The sequence below is a fragment of the Manis pentadactyla genome, chromosome 1 (genome assembly GCF_030020395.1).
Source record: "Manis pentadactyla isolate mManPen7 chromosome 1, mManPen7.hap1, whole genome shotgun sequence".
Classification (NCBI taxonomy): Eukaryota; Metazoa; Chordata; class Mammalia; order Pholidota; family Manidae; genus Manis; species Manis pentadactyla.
The window spans coordinates 157,342,280-157,364,835 of record NC_080019.1 but is presented as its reverse complement, the minus strand read 5'-3'; the positions used below and the strand labels follow the sequence as shown (position 1 = coordinate 157,364,835).

At 37.4% G+C, this 22,556-nt stretch overlaps 2 protein-coding genes across 7 annotated transcripts in view; one reads left to right on the top strand and one right to left on the bottom strand.

Annotated features, from left to right (window-relative positions):
• The window catches only part of CMSS1 (cms1 ribosomal small subunit homolog), a 403,057-nt gene that overhangs the window by 250,498 nt on the left and 130,003 nt on the right, over positions 1–22,556 (bottom strand). The window lies entirely within an intron of this gene.
• FILIP1L (filamin A interacting protein 1 like) overlaps positions 1–22,556 on the top strand; it is a 242,522-nt gene that overhangs the window by 99,387 nt on the left and 120,579 nt on the right. For 2 of the 3 annotated variants that reach the window (XM_057502084.1, XM_036916522.2), the window contains one exon: positions 21,976–22,228. In XM_057502084.1, the coding sequence (XP_057358067.1) occupies positions 21,986–22,228 (243 nt within the window). In that variant the 5' untranslated portion in view covers positions 21,976–21,985. Of the gene's footprint in view, positions 1–21,975; positions 22,229–22,556 lie in introns of those variants that run through there. The other variant, XM_057502088.1, reaches the window with a different exon arrangement.

The following is a 22,556-nucleotide window of genomic DNA, read 5'->3' as shown; positions in this document are numbered from 1 at the left end:
AACCAAGAGGTCAAGTTACATCACTCCATAGCCACCAGGATGTTACGTGTCCTACCACATCCCAGGCACTAGGCACAGTACCATACACATAGGACCTCAAACCCTCCCAACAACACTGCAAGACATGGGAGTCCTGAAGAAATGAAGTAAAACGCCCCAAACTGGACAGCATGTATTGAAGGAGCAAGGTTCAAAGTAGGCCTGGACAACTCTGGAGCCTGGCACTCTTCCCCCAACCAAACATCATGCTCTTTCCCACTTCTTTGCTTACACTGGGATTCTAGAAAACATCCAGAGGCTCTAAGACACCAAAGATTTGATATGTAAATAAAGTAAATGGAATATTAAAACAAAACAAAAGCCCTAAATTATAAGTGTTGTTTTGTCAAAGTTTTTCCCTTAAGAAGTTTATTCTGAAAAAGGATCATGGCTGACACACTTCGGAAATGTCTTCAAACCCCTTCAAAGACCACATACAAAAGCCAACCCCATTATTTTAAGGTCACATTTGGTTTGGTTCTGGAACCAAAAACAGTATTAGCTGACCCAAACTCTACCTTGATTCACTAGATTGATTCCAATAACTTTTCCCTGTTGTCAGAAGTCAAATTCATCTTCAATGGATCAGATTTTGCCATGGCTGAGGGACAGTCCAGAAAAGACATTTCCAAAAGTGGTATTCCAAAAATGTTCTGAGCAGTGGCAATGCTGTTGAAATGAGGTCACAGCAGCTTTCTGCTCTTTGAAATAATTTTCTCTCTTGGTTCCTAGGACACACGGCTCAATCTTCGCTTCTCTATCTCTGCTTGACACCCAAAAATTGGTTCCTTTTTCTCTTTACCTCCATCTTGAACTTATTTTTTTCTTTTAAGAGAACCACTTCTTAAAATGTTTTTGTGCCTAATACAATGTGTCCCTAGTGCTTTCTTTTAAAATCTTTTATTATGAACATCTCCAAATATACAGAGAGTGGAAAGAAGACTATAACAACCCCATGAACCCATCACCCGCCTTCAACAACCATCAATTCTTTGCCATATTTATTTAATTTCTACCCCCTGCCTTTATTTTTTCTGGCGTATTTAAAAGTAAAGCCGAGGACATCATGTCATTTCACACTTAGTCAATTCATTATATATACATAAAAATAAAAAGGACGTTATCTCACATAAGCACAATGCCATTAACACATGTAACAAAATTAACAATAACTCTTAAATATCATCTAGTACACAGTCCACATTCAAATTTCCTTGGTCGTCTTTTTTCATACTCCACGGACAATCACACCAGCTGCTACCAAGGCAACCTTCTATTGTCTTAATGGTCTTCAAGCTTTATCTCATTTATCCTTTTCTCTCCTCTGAAGAAGGGCCCCAAATGTGGAAGCAATGTGATTGAATAAATTAGTGTAATTTCTTTTTCTAAAAGTTTTAAATTTATCATAGTATGTTAAAAATACTTCATCTTATGATTAATTATTCTTTGAAAGCTTGACTTCTATGGGCTGTCTTATTGGCCAGTACTATATACAGATATACCATGATTTATTTGATAATCCTTTATTATCTGTTGGACACTTGGTTGTTTCATCTTCACTATTATGAACAGTCCTGTGATGAGCAGCATTATTTGCACACATGGTTTACCTTCTACCCTTATCTTTCACCACTGAATACCTCCTTTGCTTCAGCCATGGGATGTTTTGATATTTAACACATGCTGTGATTTTCATCTACCTTCAACCTGTACATATGACTTGGACACTCTTATCCCCCAAGGCCCAATTTGTCTCTGAGGTGCTTTCACTAAGTTTCTTTGGCAGAGTTAGTCATTTCCTCTGAAATGCTCCCAAAACATTTGTACACTGGACATTATTTATAGTACTTATTAGTATTTTGTATTTAGTCTTGACCTTATATTTCTACTAAATTGTGAGTTTCTCAACATCTCAGTTTTTTCATCAGTAAAATAATGCCAACACCAGGTGTCTGAATTTAAAAAAGATATAAAGAACAGAAAGTATGAATCATATTATCTGGCAGATATATGGAGATTTTAAAAAGTTAGTTTCCTTCTTTTCCCCTATGAAGAAACTGTGTATGTGTAAGACTAGACTTACAAGCTTGGGAGGCAAGGAGTGAAACTTTCCCCCAGTTAAAGGAAGATAAACTGGGCACAGGGAAAATGCTGAAAAAGACCAAAATGATGGTAAGGTTGAGTACTACACGGGACTTCACCAATTGCAACATCTTCTCTACACCTGTTCTCTCTATTCTAGTCACAGTCCTTAGATAACAGAAGAGAAAGGAAAGATGTCATGTTCAAATCTATAGATGGGAACTGTTGACCTCCAAATCTCTCGTTAATCCCTAAGCTCTTTATTATGCTGCGTTGATCTACCTAAGAGGAGGCCTGAAGGCACTCAGGTGACCTAATGGGTCAGGAAGAAGCTGAGGAAGATAAAAATTTGTGTGAGACTTTGGATACTCTGAAAGGTACACTTTTATCTTTTAAGATACACATTTTCTAGAGCTGGAAGAAATAGGGGGTGGGCTATGAAATGAACTGTTGCTGTGGAAACAGAAACAGCACTCCACGCAAGATCTGGGTTGTGGTGCTGGCTCCTGGCATGACCGTGGGAACATCAGCTAACCTTCCTGGGCTTCTGCTGCAGAGTTAGGGGATTTGACAAACTGGCTCCAAGAGCCAAAGGGACAAAAAAATCAAAGAGAACAGAAAGGTTAAGTGACTGGCTCAATATTACCATACTTCTAAGAAAAACCAGAGAGCAAAGTTGGAAAAAATATGAAAAATGATGTAGTTTGAAAACTGTTAAAAAAAAAACAAAAACATGATTTTCAAAAGCTCTGACCTAACGCTGGGAGTGTGGCATTTAAAGCTACATAAATGCATTTAAAGCTAATTTGGACGATGTGCAATAATTTTCCTCTTCTGTTCTATTCCACGAAGATCTGGAAAACATTCCCAGCCCTGTGTCAACCTTAAACGAGAAAATAATCTTTACAGAGCCCCTGATTTGTAATGGAAAACTTGGATAAATCAACTATTTATACTCTGAGAATTTTATATTTCTTTTTGTCCTTTCTTCAGAACACATAGCTAAGAAAAGCCATGACGTTAAGTCTACCCTACTAGACCTCATTGGCAGGCTGTTTATTCTGTATCTACAGCCTAGCAGCTTCTCTGACTACAGCACTTAGTGGACAAGCAACCAAAGAACACATTCGAGCTAACAAAAAGTGCAAGTTCTGATTAGTCTAGCATGAGCCTGGAGAAAAAGGGGCATCAGGATACCTAACTTTTCATCTCTGGTTCAAGGTTTATTAGCCAAAGTTATTTAAGCTTTTTGAATGTCAAATTCCTCACCTTGCAAAATAGGGGAAATAATTATATATCTACCAATATATAAAGCAATGTACACATGAATGTTATTATTATAAGAACTTACCTAATGAGCTAAACTTCATTAAATGCTTACTATCAAATTTCTGGATCTATAGTTAAAATTCCAACTGAGATACAACATCAGAACTATTGAGATCTACCTAAGTAATATACTTTTACCAATTCACTGCTTTAGCCATGTTTAATATCTGGGAAATCATGCCCAACTCCATACATGTCTTTTAGAAACACCTGGACTAATGAACAGTAGGTCTAAAGAGTTATAATCAAAATGTGTGTGAGAGATTGTGTGCTGGGACAGTGACACTAAATTACTTGGGATGAGGAGTGATTGAAGAAACTGAGAGGTTTCGTCTGGACAAAGAACCCTTCAAGAGTCCTACACTGTGGAGGAGGAGTAGCCTGGCTTGACTTAGCTCTAGAGGGAGAAGCAGAACAAATCTGAAGTTCGTGGGAGTTCGATTTCAGCTCACAAGAAGCACTTTCAGACACTTAGAGCTTTGTAACTGCTGAGCAGGTGGTCACAGAAAATACTGAGTACCTGGTACTGGGGAGAAGGGATGAAACAACTACTACACAGCATTTTAAGCTCATATTTGATTCTTCTCTTTCTGTAACTTTGTCTTTCTCTTAGGACTCAGAATCCTTGGGAATGTGGACCTGAATCACACATCCCCAAGCTCCATTCCCCTCTTTGAAGCCCTGTCCATGCCCTCCCTATAAGAAAAAATACCATTAGGGCAATGTTTCAATGATTTTTACTGAAAATGGAAGAAAAAGATAAAGGGGGACATTGCTAAATTAGGTTATTTGGTTTTTACTGTGTCCATTTTTAGCCATCAGATAGCTTTACTGCAGCTGACTGAATTTAATGCCTTCAAATGGGGGTGACTATGGCAATAAAAGGAAACATATTTTTAAAATTTCTTTGTTTTAAGAGAAACTAAATAAAATAGTCAACAGGATTTTTTTCCCTAATGTGGTCATGCAAGAACAACCTGGCTGTTTTGCAAATGACTACTATTAACATCTATTTATAGCCAGCATTTTCATAGATGAATCACATTTACCAGGAGACAGTTAATATTAAGGGCTCAACCAGCTCTGTTGAGAACCCCGTAATCTTATTACATCTCTTTCCATTCCCCTTCAAGGGAACTAAGTTATAGCTTAATGATTCCATGCAGGGAGAGGAGGAAATACAAGTGGAAATGTAAAGTTAGCAGAGAGCCTGCTCCCTAAATTCAGCAAGGTATGGAATGTTTAACACATTCAAATGTAAGGCCCTGGATCACTCCCAGCTTTGTCCCTTGGTGATGAGCATCCTACACTTGGCATAGAGTTGCTCTGCATTATGCAGCCATCTTGCCTTCAAAGTAATACACCCCGGAAACTGGCTACCAAACCAAATTTAAATGACACTGCTTTATAAAATGTCATAAATATAAAAACAAGAGTAATGATGTTAAGGATGGTGTCAAAAAGGAGGAGTATAGTGGATGGTCAGCTCATTTTATGCAAGTATGAGTGTATGTGAAGAGGTAGGGGTAAGGTAGAGTGGAAGGTCAGGGTATATATGATAAAAGGTTTTCAAAATTTGGTGAAATTAACTGGAGATTTCTGGTTAAGTCTTGGGGACCTAAGGTCACTTCTCCACCCAGCACACACCTACACATGCATACACACACACACACCCTCTCTCTCTGAACTTTGTTCAGTAAGCACCAGTGGTACCCTAATATCGATAATAATTTCTTTGTCTTTCGTATCTCCTATGAGAGTTTCCACCCTTATTTTATCTTTGCCAAGCCCTTTCTAATAGTCTTTGCTTCAGGCTAAAACTCTTTAAATTTAAATAGGATAATACACACAAAGCACTTAAGACAGAGCCTGGTATGTGGTGAGAAGCCTATACATATGAGCTACATTATTACTAGATTGTCAGTACAGGCACAGCTCAGAAATACTGAGGGTTCAGTTCCAAACCACCACACTAAAGCAAATGCTATGATAAAGTGAGTCCAATGAAATTTTTGGTTCCCAGTGCACGTAAAAGTTGTTTACATATATTATATAGTCTATTGAGTGTGCAATAGCATTGTCTTAAAAAACAATGTACACACCTTAATAAAAAACTTTTTATTGCTAAAAAATGCTAACCATCACCTATGTTTTCATTGGTTGTAATCTTCCTTTGTTGGTGAAGGAGCCTGCTTTGATTTGATGGTTGCTGACTGATCACAGGAGTGGTTGCTAAAGGCTGGGTGGCTATGGCAATTTCTTAAAACAGGACAATGAGGTTGATTGGCTCTTCTTTCATGAAGATTTCTCTGCAGTACTTGATGCTATCAGATGGCATTTTACCCACAGTAGAACTTTCAGAATTGAAGTCAACTCTCTCAAACCCCACCTGTTTTAATAACTAATTTTATGTAATTTTCTAAATCCTTTTTTGTCATTTCAAAAATCTTCAGCATCTTTGCCAGGAGTAGATTCCATCTCAAGAATCCATTTTCTTTGTTCATCTATACTTATGAAGTAACTCCTCATCCATTCAATTACCATGGGATTGCAGCAATTCAGTCACATTTTCAGGCTCTATTTCTATTTATTTTCTTTTGCTCTACTCTAGTTCTAGTTCTCTTGCTATCTCTATCACACCTGTAGCTACTTCCTCCACTGAAGTCTTGAACCTCTTGAAATCGTCTGTGAGGTGTGGAATTAACTTCCTTCAAACTCCAGTTTGCATTAATATTCTGACCTCTTCTCCTGAACCACAAATGTTCTTAATGGTATCTAGAATAATGGATCTTTTCCAGAAGGTTTTCAATTTAGTTTGCCTAGATCCATCAGAGGAAACACTATCTATGGCGGCTATAGCCTTACAAAATGTATTTCTTAAATTATAAGATTTGAAAGCCAGAATTACTCCTTGATCCATGGGCTGCAGAATGGATGTGTGTCAGCAGGCATAAAAACAACATTAAACTCATTTACATCTCCATCAGAGCTCTTGGGCGAACAGGTGCACTGTTAATGAACAGTAATATTTTGAAAGGAATCCTTTTTTCTAGGCAGTAGGTCTCAATAGTAGGCTTAAAATACTCAGTAAACCATGTTGTAAGCAAATGAGTTATCATCCACGATTTGCTGTTCCATTTTTTGAGCATAGGTATACAGGCAGAGTAGAGTTAGCGTAATTCTTAAGGGCCCTAGGATTTTTGGATGGTACATGAACATTGGCTCCAACTGAAGGTCACCAGCTGCATTAGCCCCTAAGAAGAGAGTCAGCCCATCCTTTGAAACTTTGAAGCTAGACACTGACTTCTACTCTCTAGCTTTGAAAGTCCTGGATGGCATCTTTTTCCAACAGAAGGCTCTTTGGTCTATGTGAAAATCCACTGTTTATTGAAGCCACTTTAATTCATTATCTTAGCCAGATCTTCTGGATAACCTGATGCAGTTTCTATATTAGCACTTGCTGCCTCACCATGTACTTTTACGTTATGGCAAGAGCTTCTTTCACTCAACCTCATGAACTAACCTCTGCAAACTTCAACCTTTTCTTCTGCAGCTTCCTCACCTCACTCAGAATTGAAGAGAGTTAGAGCCTTGCTCTGGATTAGGCTTTGGCTTAAGGGAACATTGTGACTAGTTAGACCTTTATCCAGGCCACTAAAACTGTATCCATACCAGCAATAAGGTTGTTTCACTTCCTTATTATCTGTGTGTCCACTGGAGTAGCACTTGTAATTTCCTTTAAGAACTTTGCCTTTGCATTCATAACTTCGCTAACTGTTTGGCACAAGAGGCCTAGCTTTTAGCCCATCTCAGTTTTCAATATGCCTTCCTCACTGAACTTAATAATTTCTGGCTTTTGATTTAAAGTGAGAGATGCACAACTCTTCCTTTCACTTGAACACCCAGAAGCCATTATAGGGTTATTAACTGGCCTAATTTCAGTATCGTTGTATCTCAGCAAATAGGGTGGCCCAAAGAGAGGAGGGCAGACGGGAGAACAGCTGTTCACTGGCGGAGTCAGAACACATTCAACATTTATTGATTAAGTTGCTGTCTTTCATGGGTGCAGTTTGTGATGCCCTAAAACAATTACAATAGTAACGTCATAGATCACCACAAACATAATAATAATGAAAAAGCTGGAAATATTCTGAGAATTTACTAAACTGTGACACAGAGACATGAAGTGAGCTGTTGGAAAGATGGAGCAGATAGACTTGCTCAACACTGGGTTTTTACAAACCTTCAATTTCTAAAAAATGCACTATCTGCAAAGCACAATAAAACAAGGTATGCCTGTACCATTTTTCTAAATTTCTAGCCAGTGGTTCATAGATGAATCATTGTTACGATGAGGCAGTTCCTACTGGATGAGGCAGTTCCTACTCAGAGCCAACCAGCTCTACTGAGGACAGCATGATTCAATCACTCAAATGAATCCTTGATGAGGTCCAAGTCTGTTGGACACTGGGGATGTAGACATGAACAACAGGAGTCCTGTGCTCAGATGTGAATAAAAACCCATTACCAGGTTCCACTATCTCCATTTACATTTGAAGGCTCAGTAAGATTTAGTAACTTGTCTTTCTAAGGCCACAGAGCTAACATATTGGAGCTGTGACTTAAGCCCAGATCAGATTTCACAATCTCATACTCTATTATGCTATGCACTCTGCTATCCCCAAGATACCAGCAAATTTGTTGAGAAAAGTACACTGAAGTTTAAGAATAAAAATGCATTCAAGTAAGTTTCTGTACATAAATAATATATGAAAATAGAACACCTTTACTGAATAGACCAATTGCTCAAAGGGCCAAGGAGTTGTGAATTCATGTTATTCAGATTTTTGTGTACTCTGGGTACACAGAGTTAATTGTACTCAAATAAGCAAATGGGACACTAGACCAGACATAAAAAATAAGTTGGCTCAAATTGCCTAGCACAGTTTGATACAATAGGTACTTCATAAATGTTTGTTGAATAACTTAATATTGAAAGAGGATTTTTTTCTTTACTATGTATACCTTCTTATAAGACCATAAGTAGATACAGCATAGTGATTTGCTGATTCTAGCTAGAATACCCAAGTTAAGAACAGGCTCGGCTACTTTCCGGCAGGATTTGACACATTAATAGCTACATGCCTCAGTTTCCTCCTCAGCAAAATGGAAATAAAAGTTTTTGTGTAAACTAAATTAAGTTAATCAAAAGAAAGCATTTAGAATAGGCCTATATTTGCCTAAGCATTGAATAAATGTAAGCTATCATTATTAGCATTTTTTCCCTCTGAATTGGAATTGTTTTGATTGTCTACCTCAATATCATTGTAAATGATCAAAACAAATTCTTTCATTGAGACTTTTTCAAGTTCCTTTACACAAGCAAAATATCCTCTTTTCCACCATTCAAGCATGAAAATAAATAGTACGTGGGGACTAAATTGTGTCTAAACAGTATCCAATCATGTATAATAAGCAGTGTTTGATATATTAGATTAATAAAGAATGATTAAGAAAATTTTGTTTTTTTAGTAAGGAGCTGACGAGGGATGTGTGTGTGTTGGAGGGAGGTGGTAGGCAGAACAGGCCTCTGTATTTGGTCATTCCTGTAACTGAATTAAGTAAGTAAATGTAAATTCTTCACTTGTCCTTCTACATGGACATATCCTTATCAAAATCCACTATGATTTCAACCAGCTTAAAACCAAGAAAAGCTGACTGAGGTCACCATATAGAAAAACAAAGTGGAATCTGCTTCTCAGGGCCAACTGCACTGTATTTGTATCCATAGATACAACAGAGAACCACAGAATTCTAAAGTGGGAAGCCCCAGGACCTCAGAGATACAGTCTCAAGCCCAAATACTGCTGTCAGGAGATCTGTTAGTGAGTGAGGAACAGGGTAGAGGTCAAGGGAAAATACCCCTCGTCCTTGTTCCATCCTCAATGACCTCTTGGGGTCGACCTAGCCCAATATTCTCATTTTATAAATGACAACCCAGAGCCTGCCTAATAAAAGAAGAGCTGGGATCAGAAGCCAGGTTTCATGATTCCCGGTCTATTTGCTCTCTCACACTTCTAAAGGCTATCATTCTATGGCTATGACAGTCTTGGATAACAACATATTAGGTTGTGTTAAACTGACAATCAAGCAGGTTTTCTCCTTGCAAAACCATCAGGCATTATGTCATTGCCAACATTTCATGAAAAGAGCGAGGCATCATTGTTTGGTATAAAAAAACAATTCTCCACACCTTTTTTTTTTGTCTTGGTAACCTGAAAATCCCAAACCACTGTTGGTATTACAAAATTTTCTTTTCCTCAGTACACACCCCTGGGCCAAGCACAGATGCATTAAAAAGTTGCCAAAGGAAACAATGAAGTCACTGATAACACCAAGCATGAGAGTATCATGAAATTCATGCCTTTGTTTTCTTCCTCTTGATACTTAATTACTTCTCATTACTGATCATTTTGTGGTTGTTGGCAGAAGGGCAAGGAAACTCCACCACTGCAAACACGTGGAGACACACAGCTCTTCTGGTCTTCAGTAGACCATAAGTCCTCACATGAGTCTGTTCACAAATCTATGTATGCCAGCAAGAATGCTGATGCTACTATCCCCCACCCCCCAAGAGAGGACTGAATCACCTTCAAAGAGGATTAGAAAAACACCTAATCACTTCAAAAAGGATAAGCACAGTGTAAAAATGTTTCAGAGCATTTCTTTTTTATCACTTATAAATATCATAGTTAGCAAATGATCGTGCTTTCCTGGCAGGTTTCACAACCAACCCATTTTCAAAGCGAGGGGACGAAAGCTAGGATACACAGAGGTCCATCAGTTTTCTGGAGCAGTTCAGGGTTGCAATAAACTCAAAAGATACTAGTTATGAGCAATCCTTAGCAAACTACACTGATAAACAAAGCTTACATTATCTTGGAATTCTTGAAGGCATACATTGGATAAAATTAATGGTGGAAAAGGAATCCTTATTGATAAGCAGCAGAATACAAGTTAATTCTTATCAGTAGACTATTGTTCCACATATGACTGTGTGTAAGAAGAAAGCACAGAAAGACATCATAGAAATCACAAAAATAACCTTACGCTTCCAGGAAACTAAAAGAAGTAAAGAATCACATATATTTTCCCTCTTTTTAAACTGGACACTTATATGATTTTCATAGAAATCTGAATCACTAAATGTTGTAGACCCACTTTGAAAATGGCTATAGTTAACTCTTCCTATTCCTTTGCAATGTGGCCTTGCAGCTCCTTCAAACAAGAGGAGGAATCTATTTTCTCACTTCTTGAATTGGGGCTGACCTTATGACATTCTTTCACCTTTATAAAAATGAAACCTAGGGGTTTCAGCTCTCACACTCTTGGAATGCTGCCCAAAGACTACGACAGGGGGAAGCCTGGTATACCTACCAGATGTCAAGAGTCTATGTGGAGCAGACATGAGACAATCTAGCTGAGGTCTCCTGGCCTAAGTAGTCTGACAGTCAGTTATGTAAATAAGCCCACCTAAGACCACTCAGGCCCAGCTGAGTTGGAAGACAAATGAAGCTGCAGAGTGACCCACAGAATTTTGAGCCATTTTTGAGGTAGGCCACAAAGTAGAAGGGTTTCGAGGTAGGATGTAAAGTAGTTGGAGCAAACTGGGCACTTTGTTGAATACCCATTATGTATAAAGCCAGGTCAGATACCCAATGGGAGACATGAATGGAGATTAATAATATTGGACAGAAGAGGAGGATTAAAGATGGTGGCATGAGAAGTGACACAGAGGCCTTCTCCTAAAACCACATATAATACGAAAATATAATTAATACAACTAATCATGAAAGAGCAACCGAAAAGAAGGCTGTGCCAGACTGCATACACATGAAGAAAAGAACAGACCTCATGGAACACAGTAACATACCAAAGCCGTGACCTGGTGGGACCAAAGCCCTTCCCCCACACCAGCTCACAGGTGTGAGGAAGAGAAACAGCGGGGAGGGAGTAGAGGCCTGGGACTGCTGAACAACTAGCTCTGGAGATCTGCTCTGGGAGCACAAACCTACACTGCATGGTGCTCTGATGATTACAGAGGTTGGGAAGCTAAGACAGGCAGAATACCTGGAGAGACTGAGATTCCAGCCACTTGTGGAAAACAGGGATTCATATCCGGCTGCTCTGGGATGAAAGAAAGGCAAGCAGTCTGAGAGACTTCCTAACAGCAAGTGGGCTACTAAAGGGGCAAGGATTGCACAGAGCTTACTGCTCAGGAGAAAGGACAGGTAGACAAAATTGTCTGGGTGCACTATGCCAGCAGGTTGGGGACTTTCACGATCTTAAGGCACTCCAGCCCCACTGGATGGCTACGCAGCTCCAAGGACCCCCACCATGATATGCAGTCGGCTGCGCCTTCCTCCCGGCCAGACCCACCTGGCTCATAAATTGGCAAACCCTACCCTGGCATTAGGACAGCCAGAGGAAAGCCCAGCCTACAGCAACTACAAACGCAAAGCATAGAGGATGATACCGTGTGCTCAGCCCACTGGTTCTGGCAGTGGAGACAGGTATAGCAGCTGGGAGGCAGAAAACAGCTCTTTCCTCCCCCCAGGCACAAATGAGGCTCTCCTGTGACCCCCAACATTGCTCCAGGGTCTGAGATTCTGGGCATTACAGGGTGCCAGATACAGATATGAATTGTCAAAGGAACGTGGTTAAAGTAAAATCATACATATACCAGAAAAAGAGTCAAATGAAACCGATCTCATGAATCTTCCTGAAAGAGATTTCAAAAAAAAATCATAAACATGCTCATGGAGGCACAGAAATATATTCAAAAACTCAAGGATGAATTCCTGTTGGAGATCCAATCATTATGGAACACAGTATCAGTAATGAAACATACAATAGAAGGTTTTAAAAGCAGATTAGATAAGGTGGAGAAGACAATAAATGATAATAGAAATTAGAGAACAGGAATACAAAGAAGCTGAGGCACAGAGAGAAAGAAGGATCTCTAAAAATGAAGGATACTGAGAGAACTGTGTGACCAATCCAAACAGAACAATATTCGTATTATAGAGGTACCAGAAGAAGAAGAAGAGAGAAAAAGGGATAGAAAGTGTCACTGAGGAGGTAATTGCTGAAAACTTCCCCAATCTGGGGAAGGAGATAGTCTCTTAGGCTGGGGAGGTGCACAGATCTCCCAACAAAGGGACTCAAGGAAGACAACATCAAGACATCTAATAACTAAAATGGCAAAGACCGGGATAAAGACAGACTATTAAAGGGAGCCAGAGAGAGAAATAAGATCACATACAAAGGGAAGCCCATTAGGCTATCATCAGACTTCTCAGCAGAAACCTTACAGGCCAGGAGGGAGTGGCATAATATATTTAATACAATGAATCAAAAGGGCCTTGAACAAAGAATACTCCATCCGGCAAGATTATCTTTTAAATTTGAAGGAGGGATTAAACAATTTCCAGATAAGCAAAAGCAGAGAATTTACCTCCCACAACCCAACTCTACAGTGTATTTTGGAGGGATTGCTATAGATGAAGTGTTCCTAAGGTTTAATAGCTGTCACCAGAGGTAATAAAACCACAGTAAAGAAAGTAGAACAGTTAAATACTAAGCAAATGCAAAATTAAATCAACTACCCCCAAAGAAATCAAGGGATAGAGAAAGAGTACAGAATATGATACCTAATATATAAAGAATGGAGAAGGAAGAAGAGGAAGAAAAAGGAGGAGAAAAAAAAGAACCTTCAGATTGTGTTTGTAATAGCACACTAAGTGAGTTATGTTAGACTCTTAGATAGTAAGGAAGTTAACCTTGAACCTTTGGTAACCATGAATCTAAATTCTGCGAAGGCAGTAAGTACATACCTATCAATAATCACCCTAAATGTAAACGGACTGAATGCACCAATCAAAAGACATAGCGTCACTGAATGGATAAAAAACAAGACCCATCTATATGCTGCCTACAAGAGACTCACTTTAAACCCAAAGATATACAGACACTAAAAGTGAAAGAATGGAAAAAGACATTTCATGTAACTAATAGGGAGAAAAAAGTAGGAGTTGCAGTACTTGTATCAGACAAAATAGACTTCAAAACAAAGAAAGTCACAAGAGACAAAGAAGGAAATTACAATGATAGAGGGGTCAGTCCAACAAGAAGATATAACCATTATAAATATCTATGTACCAAACACAGGAGCACCTACGTATGTAAAACAAACAGTAACAGAATTTAAAGGGGATACAGAATGCAATGTATTCACTCTAGGAGACTTCAACACTCCATTCACTCTGAAGGACAGATCAACCAGACAGAAGATAAGTAAGGAGACAGAGACACTGAACAACAATAGAACAGATGGACCTAACAGAAATCTACAGAACTCTACACCCAAAAGCAACAGAATACACATTCTTCTAGTGCACAGGGAACATTTTGAAGAATAGATCATATACTAGGCCACAAAAAGAGCCTCAGTAAATTCAAAAAGATTCTAAGTGTACCAACCATTTTTTCAGACCACAAAGGTATGAAACTAGAAATAAATTACGCAAGGAAAATGAAAAATCCCACAAACACATATGGAGGCTTCACAACATGCTGCTAAATAAGCAATGGATCAATGACCAAATAAAAACAGAGATCAAGCAACATATGGAGACAAATGACAACAATAATTCAACACTGCAAAATCTGTTGTATGCAGCCACGGCCATGCTAAGAGGAAAGTACATTGCAATACAGGCCTACCTCAGGAAAGAAGAACAATCCCATATAAGCAGTCTAAACTCACAATTAATGAAACCAGAAAAAGAACAAATGAGGTCCAAAGTCAGTAGAAGGAGGGACATAATAAAGATTAGAGCAGAAATAAATAAAATCGAGAAGAATAAAACAATAGAAAGAATCAATGAAAGCAAGAACTGGTTCTTTGAGAAAATAACCAAAATAGATAAACCCCTAGCCAAACTTATCAAGAAAAAAAAGAGAGTCCATACACATAAACAGAATCCAAAATGAGAAAGGAAAAATCACTACGGACACCACAGAAATAGAAAGAATTATGAGAGAATACTATGAAAAATTATATGCTAACTGGATAACCTTGAAGAAATGGACAACTTTCTACAAAAATACAACCTTCCAAGGATGACCCAGAAAGAAATAATACCTGAACAGACCAATTACCAGCAATGAAATTGAACTGGTAAACAAAAAACTATCTAAGAACAAAATGCCTGGACCAGATGGCATCACCACCGAATTTTATCAAACATTTACTGAAGACCTAATACCCATCCTCCTCAAAGTTTTCCAAAAAGTAGAAGAGGAGGGAATACTTCAAACTCATTCTATGAAGCCAGCATCACTCTAATACCAAAACCAGGCAAAGACACCACAAAAAAAAGAAAATTACAGACCAATATCCCTGATGAACATAGGTGCAAAAATACTCAATAAAATATTAGGAAACCGAATTCAAAATATATCAAAAAGATCATCCACCATGATCAAGTAGGATTTATTCCAGGGAAGCAAGGATGGTACAATACTAGAAAATCCATCAACACCATCCACCACATCAACAAAAAGGACAAAAACCACATGATCATCTATCTCCCTAGATGCCGAGAAAGCATTTGACAAAATTCAGCATCCATGATAAAAACTCTCAACAAAATGGGTATAGAGGGCCAAGTACCTCACCATAACAAAGGCCATATACGACAAACACTCAGAAAACATCATTCTTAACAGTGAGAAGCTGAAAGCCTTTCCTTCAAGATCAGGAACAAGACAAGGATGCCCACTCTCTCCACTTTTATTCAACATAGTTCTGGAGGTCCTCGCCACAGCAATTAGACAACCCAAAGAAATAGAGGGCATCCAGATTGGTAAGGAAGAAGTTAAACTGTCATTGTTTGCATATGACATGATATTGCACATAAAAAACCCTAAAGAATCCACTCCAAAACTACTAGGTCTAATATCTAATTTCAGCAAAGTTGCAGGATACAAAATTAATACACAGAAATCTGTTGCATTCCTATACACTAACAATGAACTAGCAGAAAGAGAAATCAGAAAAACAATACCATTCACAATTGTATTCAAAACAATAAAATACCTAGGAATAAACTTAACAAAGGAAGTGAAAGACCTGTTCTCTGAAAATTGGAAGACACTCATTAGAGAAATTAAAGATACCAATAAATGGAAACACGTCCCATGCTCATGGATAGGAAGAATTAATATTGTCAAAACTCATGGATAGGAAGAATTAATACTGTCAAAATGGCCATCCTGCCTAAAGCAATCTACAGATTCAATGCAATTCCTATCAAAGTTCTAACAGCATTCTTCAATGAACTAGAAGAAATAGTTCTAAAATTCATATGGAATGACAAAAGACCCCAAATAGCCAAAGCAATCCTGAGAAGGAAGAATAAAACTGGGGGGATTATACTGGCCAGCTTCAAGCTCTACAACAAAGCAACAGTGATCAAGACAATTTGGTACTGGCACAAGAACAGAACAATAGACCAATGGAACAGACTAGAGAGCCCAAATATAAACCCAACCACATATGGTCAATTAATATAAGACAAAGGAGCTACGAACATACAAGGGGGAAATGACAGCCTCTTCAACAGCTGGTTTTTGCAAAACTGAACAGCTACATACAAGAGAATGAAACTGGATTATTGTTTAACCCCATACGCAAAAGTAAACTCGAAATGGATCAAAGACTTGAATGTAAGTTATTGAACCATACAACTCTTAGAAGACAGCATAGGCAAAAATCTCCTGAATATAAACATGAGCAACTTCTTCCTGAATGCATCTCCTTGAGCAAGGGAAACAAAACCAAAAATGAACACAGGGGACTATATCAAACTAAAAAGCTTCTGTATGGCAAAGGGCACCATCAACAGAACAAAAAGGCATCCTTCAGTATGGGAGAATATATTTGCAAATGACATATCTGACAAGGGGTTAACATCCAAAATATATAAAGAACTCACATGTCTCAACACCCAAAAAGCAAATAAACCAATTAAAAAATGGACAGATGATATGAAGAGACAAGTCTCCAAAGAAGAAATTCAGATGGCCAACAGATGCATGAAAAGATGCTCCACATCATTCATCATCAGGAAAATGCAAATTAAACCACAATGAGATATCACCTCACACCAGTTAGTATGGCCAGCATCGAAAAAACTAAGAACAACAAATGCTGGCGAGGATGCAGAGAAAGGGGAGCCCTCCTACACCGGTGATGGGAATGTAAACTAGTTCAACCATTGTGGAAAGCAATATGGAGGTTCCTCAGAAAACTAAAAATAGAAATACCATTTGACCTGGGAATCCCACTCCTTGGAATTTACCCAAAGAATACAACTTCTCAGATTCAAAAAGACATACACACTCTTTTGTTTATTGCAGCACTATTTACAATAGCCAAGATATGGAAGCAACCTAAGTGTCCATCAGTAGCTGAACAGATAAAGAAGAGGTAGTACATATACAGAATGGAATACTATTCAGCCAAAAGAAACAAATCCTACCATTTGCAACAACATGGATGGAGCTGAAGGATATTATGCTCAGTGAAATAAGCCACACAGAGAAAGACAAGTGCCAAATGATTTCCCTCATTTGTGGAATATAACAATGAAGCAAAACTCAAGGAATAAAACAGCAGCAGACTCAAAGACTCCAGGAAGGGACTAGAGGTTACCAAAGGGGAGGGTTATGGCTGGGGAGGGAGGGAGAAGGGGATTGAATAGTATTATGTTTAGTATACATGGTGTGGAGGGTCACGGGGAAGAAAGTGTAGCACAGAGAAGGCAAATAGCGAATCTGTAAGAGTGTATATTAATAATACCTTAATAAAAAAAATTGGACAGAAGACATGGACAGCCTTGCCCTTCATGTGCATACATATCTGTAAATAGAGTGGCATATAATATGTATTTGTCTTGATTACAGTTGACCCTTGACTAATACAGGTTTCAATGGTGCAGGACCACTTTTACACAGATTTTTGTCAATATGTAGTGGAAAATAATTTAGAAATTTGAGACAATTTGAAAAACATTTTCTTTTCTCTAGTTTAACTTTATTGTAAGAATACAGTATATAATATATATAACATACTAAATGTTTTAATTGATTATTTATGTAATTAGTAACACTTCCAGTCAACAGGAGGCGATTAGTAGTAGTTAAGTTTTGAGGCAGTCAAAAGTTTTATGTGAATTTTCAATTCTATGGGGTCAGTGTCCCTAAACCCCATGTTATTCAAAAGTCAACAGTTTATCTAATCTATATTAACAACATTCCATGCCCCTAAAGGTCAGAGCAAGGATCTTCCTGCAGTATTCAAGAAAATCCAATGGGGAGGGAGAAAAAGAATTAGAGGGCTTATTATTTTTGATTAATACTTTTCCTTTTTATTTTTTCAATCTGTTTTCATAAGGTACATTATATTATGTATATTTTTTGAAAGGTACATAGCATATATTAATATGCTAGTATGTGAACATTATTTAAAATACATAAATATACACATAATAGGGTTTTCTACAGTCCTGTCTACCACACATCCTCAGCCTTCCATCCCTACATAAAAAGATACTTCTAACATCTTTGCTTTTTTCAAATACATGAATCCTTCCGTGGCTACCTAGGGAAGAGTCTGTGTTAATAATTGCCCCAGATCATTATTTTTCTGTACTGTAATTATTCAGCAAGGCTATAAGCAATTCAGACAGGGTGTCTATATCCATTTCAGACAGTGTGTCTGTAAGCATTTGTCTTTGGCAATGCAGCAATATGGCATTATGGCATGATTTTTAAGAATGCAGGTTGCAAGCAAGGTTGCCTGGATTCAAATCACAATTCTGTTACTGATTAGATGTTCAATCTTCATTAAGATGTCTGTGCTTCTATTTCTTTGCTGTAAATGGAAGTAATAATATTCTCTCCATTAGAGGGAATATTATAATATTACATAATAGGGTTTTGAATGAGTTAATCTATGGAAAATGCTTAGAAGAATGCCTGGCACATAGTAAGTGCTCAGTAAGTATCACTATCTTTCTAGCTCCAATGTCTAATAGAGCAAATACGATGGAGGGAAGTGAGAAAAATGAGTTGTAGAGAAACATATTATATTACTTGTTAAAATTTTGAAAGTGATTGTTTTCATTTAAATTTTCCCAGAAGGATACTGTAACTTCAAGGCAAAGTGATTCACTAGTGCCAACTTATAGTTGGTTTGTTACTGACAAATAAAATATATAAATTACAAACATGTAAGACAATAAACACCTTCAAGTTCTGCTCTTACAGCCTGATACGGTGAGGCTATAAGACAATTCTTAGCTAAACATTATTACTGGGATTATTTCTTTAAGAATAGCCTTTTAACTTTAATTTCTCCCCTGGTGGACATCATCAGACACAGGTTCACTGTGTACTGCAAGCAGAGCATCTAGGTTTCTGTAGATAATCTATAAGATGTAGACCCACAAATCCACCTCTTCTAAACATACTATTGATAATCTACGCTAGAAGAAAGGTACAGTGGCAAGAATTGTTACATTTCATAAGGGGAGAGGGGTTACAGAGACTATTTCCCCAGCCCTCACACTTCACAGATCAAGATACTGGGCCCAGGGAGGGTCAGTGTGTCACCTAAGTCCCACAACTGATTTGTGACAGAATTCTTCTCATTTGATTTCTGTCTTAGTTTAATGCACAAAAGTGCATTATTTGTATTAAGGGAAGTAAGGGAGCTACACTGTAAATAACCAGCTTAGTGCATGACACACAGGGGCCTTAAATAAATGCTTGCTGAAGGATGGGTGGAGGGATTGGAGCCTAGTTGGCTGGCTGTGAGGTACATGGTTTCTAAACTAGCTCGACACTCGGGTCTCTCAAGTGGTGCCAGCAAGGTGGAGCTGGTGAGAATCACTTCTTTAACAGAATACCCAGCAAAAGACTTAAGGGCATTCTTTTAATCTTGTTTTTTCCCCCTGTATTCATGGTTGGTATTTCATTAAATGAAGAAGGATAATTAAATATAAAAAAATTTCCTTTTGAAATTTTTTCCCAATTCTAAAGGTAATACAGTAAATATATAGTAAGTGTAGCAAATACTGTAAAATTTTGGGGAATAAAGTGAATAATAATTTTAATAATAAAAGCTGAATTTTGAGATCTACTTTCATGCCAGGCATATTGCAAACATTTGACATGTGTTGGCATTTAATCCTCACAGCAACTTTCGGTTACAAACATACTGCTACTATCATCCCCATTTTACAGATGAGAAAACTGAAGCAAAGAGGTATTAAGGAATTTGCTCAAAGTTTCACAGGCAGTAAGTAATGGATTAGGGATCTGAAACTAGACAGTGTGGTTCCAGAGTCCATGGTCTTAACTAATCTTTTATACTGCCACTATTCATATTTTGGATTCCTGTACAAATTATAAAGAAAACAAACTGATTTAAAAATTGACAAATTTGACTACATTTAAATTTTAAACGTCTACACCATGAAAGACACAATAAAGAACGTGAAAATGCAAGCTACAGACGAGAAAAGATAATAGCAAAACATAATCAACCAAACAGTAATTTATACAATATGCAATGAATTCCTACAAATCCATAAGAAAAAGACAACCAATACACAAAAGAAAAATGGACAAAAACTATAAACAAGCAATTTATGAAGAAACCCAAGTGATCTCTCAATATATTAAAGGATACCCATCTTACTAATAATTACGGAATGCAAATTAAAAAGTCAGATACCATTTCACTCATCAAATTGGAAAAAAATGTAAATTCAATAATAGCAAGTGTTGATGAAGATATGGAGCAACGAGAACTCTCCTACTCTGTTATAAATTAGTATTCCATTTAGGAGAACAATAATTCCAAGTAATGTTGAGGACACACATATTCCACAGTCCAAATATTCCCCATTTCTCCCTGGAGAAATGCATGTACATGGGAGAAAATAAATGTACAGGGATATTCATAGCAGTATTTGTTCTAATATTCAAAAAATGTAAACTAAACATCCATCAACAGTAAAATAGGTAAGTAAATGGTGGATTCCTCATATGTGAATACTAAACAGCAGTCAAGATATATTAGCTAAAATGTAACAGAAGAATTTTTAAAATAACACATTTCAGAAAAATATATTCAATATGCTATTTACATAAGTTTTAAAAATATGCAAAGCAATACTACATTAAGGTGTTTTTAAAAAGTACAAAACATGCATGGGAATGATACCTACCAAATTCAAGACAGTTACCTGTGGGGCAGGAAGGATAGAGTAAGATTAAGGAAAAGACACATAGGGGTTTCAATTGTATCTATAATATTTTACTTAAAATTTTTCTAATGTATGTAGTGAATTAAGATTTTACAAATTTGTGTGGCAGCATGTAATGGTTCATTATCTTTTCCATACTTTTCCGTATGTTTGAGATTTTTTCAGATTTTAAAGAAATACTATTAACACACAGAAAGCAAAGCACCAATAATGAAGAGTTTCATGATTTTAGGGACAAGGAAAATTAATAATCTGCTTGCACACCAATGAATTAAATCATAAACTCAACTGATATTTTTCTTTTCATTAGAAACATCAAAGGCAGAAAATTCTTTCTTGCTATTATAAATTAATTTGGATAATTATATAAGTATAATTATATAACCAAGATGTGGAGTTAATGTGACCCTCATATATTAATTTATTTTTTATTGTTTCCATAATGGCCAACTATTACAGGCAGTAATGTCCCCTATTTTGGTGGAGATGAGGGTCCTGAATATAAATCCTTGACTTATCCAAGGATAGATCTGGGTAAGTCAAGGATTTATATGTTTAAAGGAATGAGTCATTCTTTTAATTAGACTTTAATATTAGACTTTGTGGTCATAATAAAGTAACCCAAAGTATTTTGAAGCAGTAATTCTGATGCTTTTATTTTAAAGTGCCAAAGGCTGAGGAATTTAAAACATTTTTAAAATTTCTAAAGGAAATACTATAATGTGAATCTGTAGAAAGTTAGAACAATTAGTAAATTTACTATTTTACAATTATGTTAAGTGCACCTAAGTAAGCACTTAGGCTGTGGTTGGAGGTATGACCTGGGTCCCTGAGGTGGAATGCTTGGTGGGTGAAGATCAAATACAGTCTGTTTACCCATAGACATTAAGTGGCCTTAATCAAAGCAAAACACAGTTTTTTTTTAATGTTGATTTTAAAAACAGGAGTGTAAATAAGACTGTGATTTATGAATTTATTAATGTTGTTCTCTGCTGTAGACTTCAGAAAGATTGTTTGGCTACAGCACATACAACAAGAGTGCAGACCTGTTAAAGCAGTAATAGGTGCCCTTACTAAAACTTCACTTCCATTAAGAATTACAAATTGTTTTCCTTACTTTCAGGCCTTAAAGAATGCGTTCCAGAAGCAGTGTCACAGAGGGCTCAGTTCCAAAGCAATTTCCAAGACATAGTAAAGACTGCAGGTTACAAGGGTCTGAGGACATGAAGCAGAGACAGCAAGACAAAGACCCCACCAGTGAGTCGGATGCAATCCTTCCCTGTCCTAAGCCACACAGTGGTAATGGTCACCAAGGAGAGGACCTCTCAAGAGACGACTTATTATTTCTTCTGAGCATTTTGGAGGGAGAACTGCAGGTCAGCTGGGTTAAAATTATGCTCACCATGCTTCAAAGGGAAGGCTGCTTGTGAATTTGCTCTGTATGCTGCCACAGAAATAGTTATCTGTGGCTCATGCTTGTAAGAAAGTGTAAGTGTACATACACAGAATCCTCTTCTGCCAGTTCCAAGGGCAATTAATTACATCTAAAAGACCTGTAATTATGACATGCAACTGGCATGTATGTTGTGAAAGGTCAGACCCTTTGCCCATGCTGCTTGTGAGTTTTAAGGCACAGACACATAAGGGTAACAATAATACCAGATAACTTCTGGGTTTGTTTAAATAACAGTAGCCTCTTGTGTA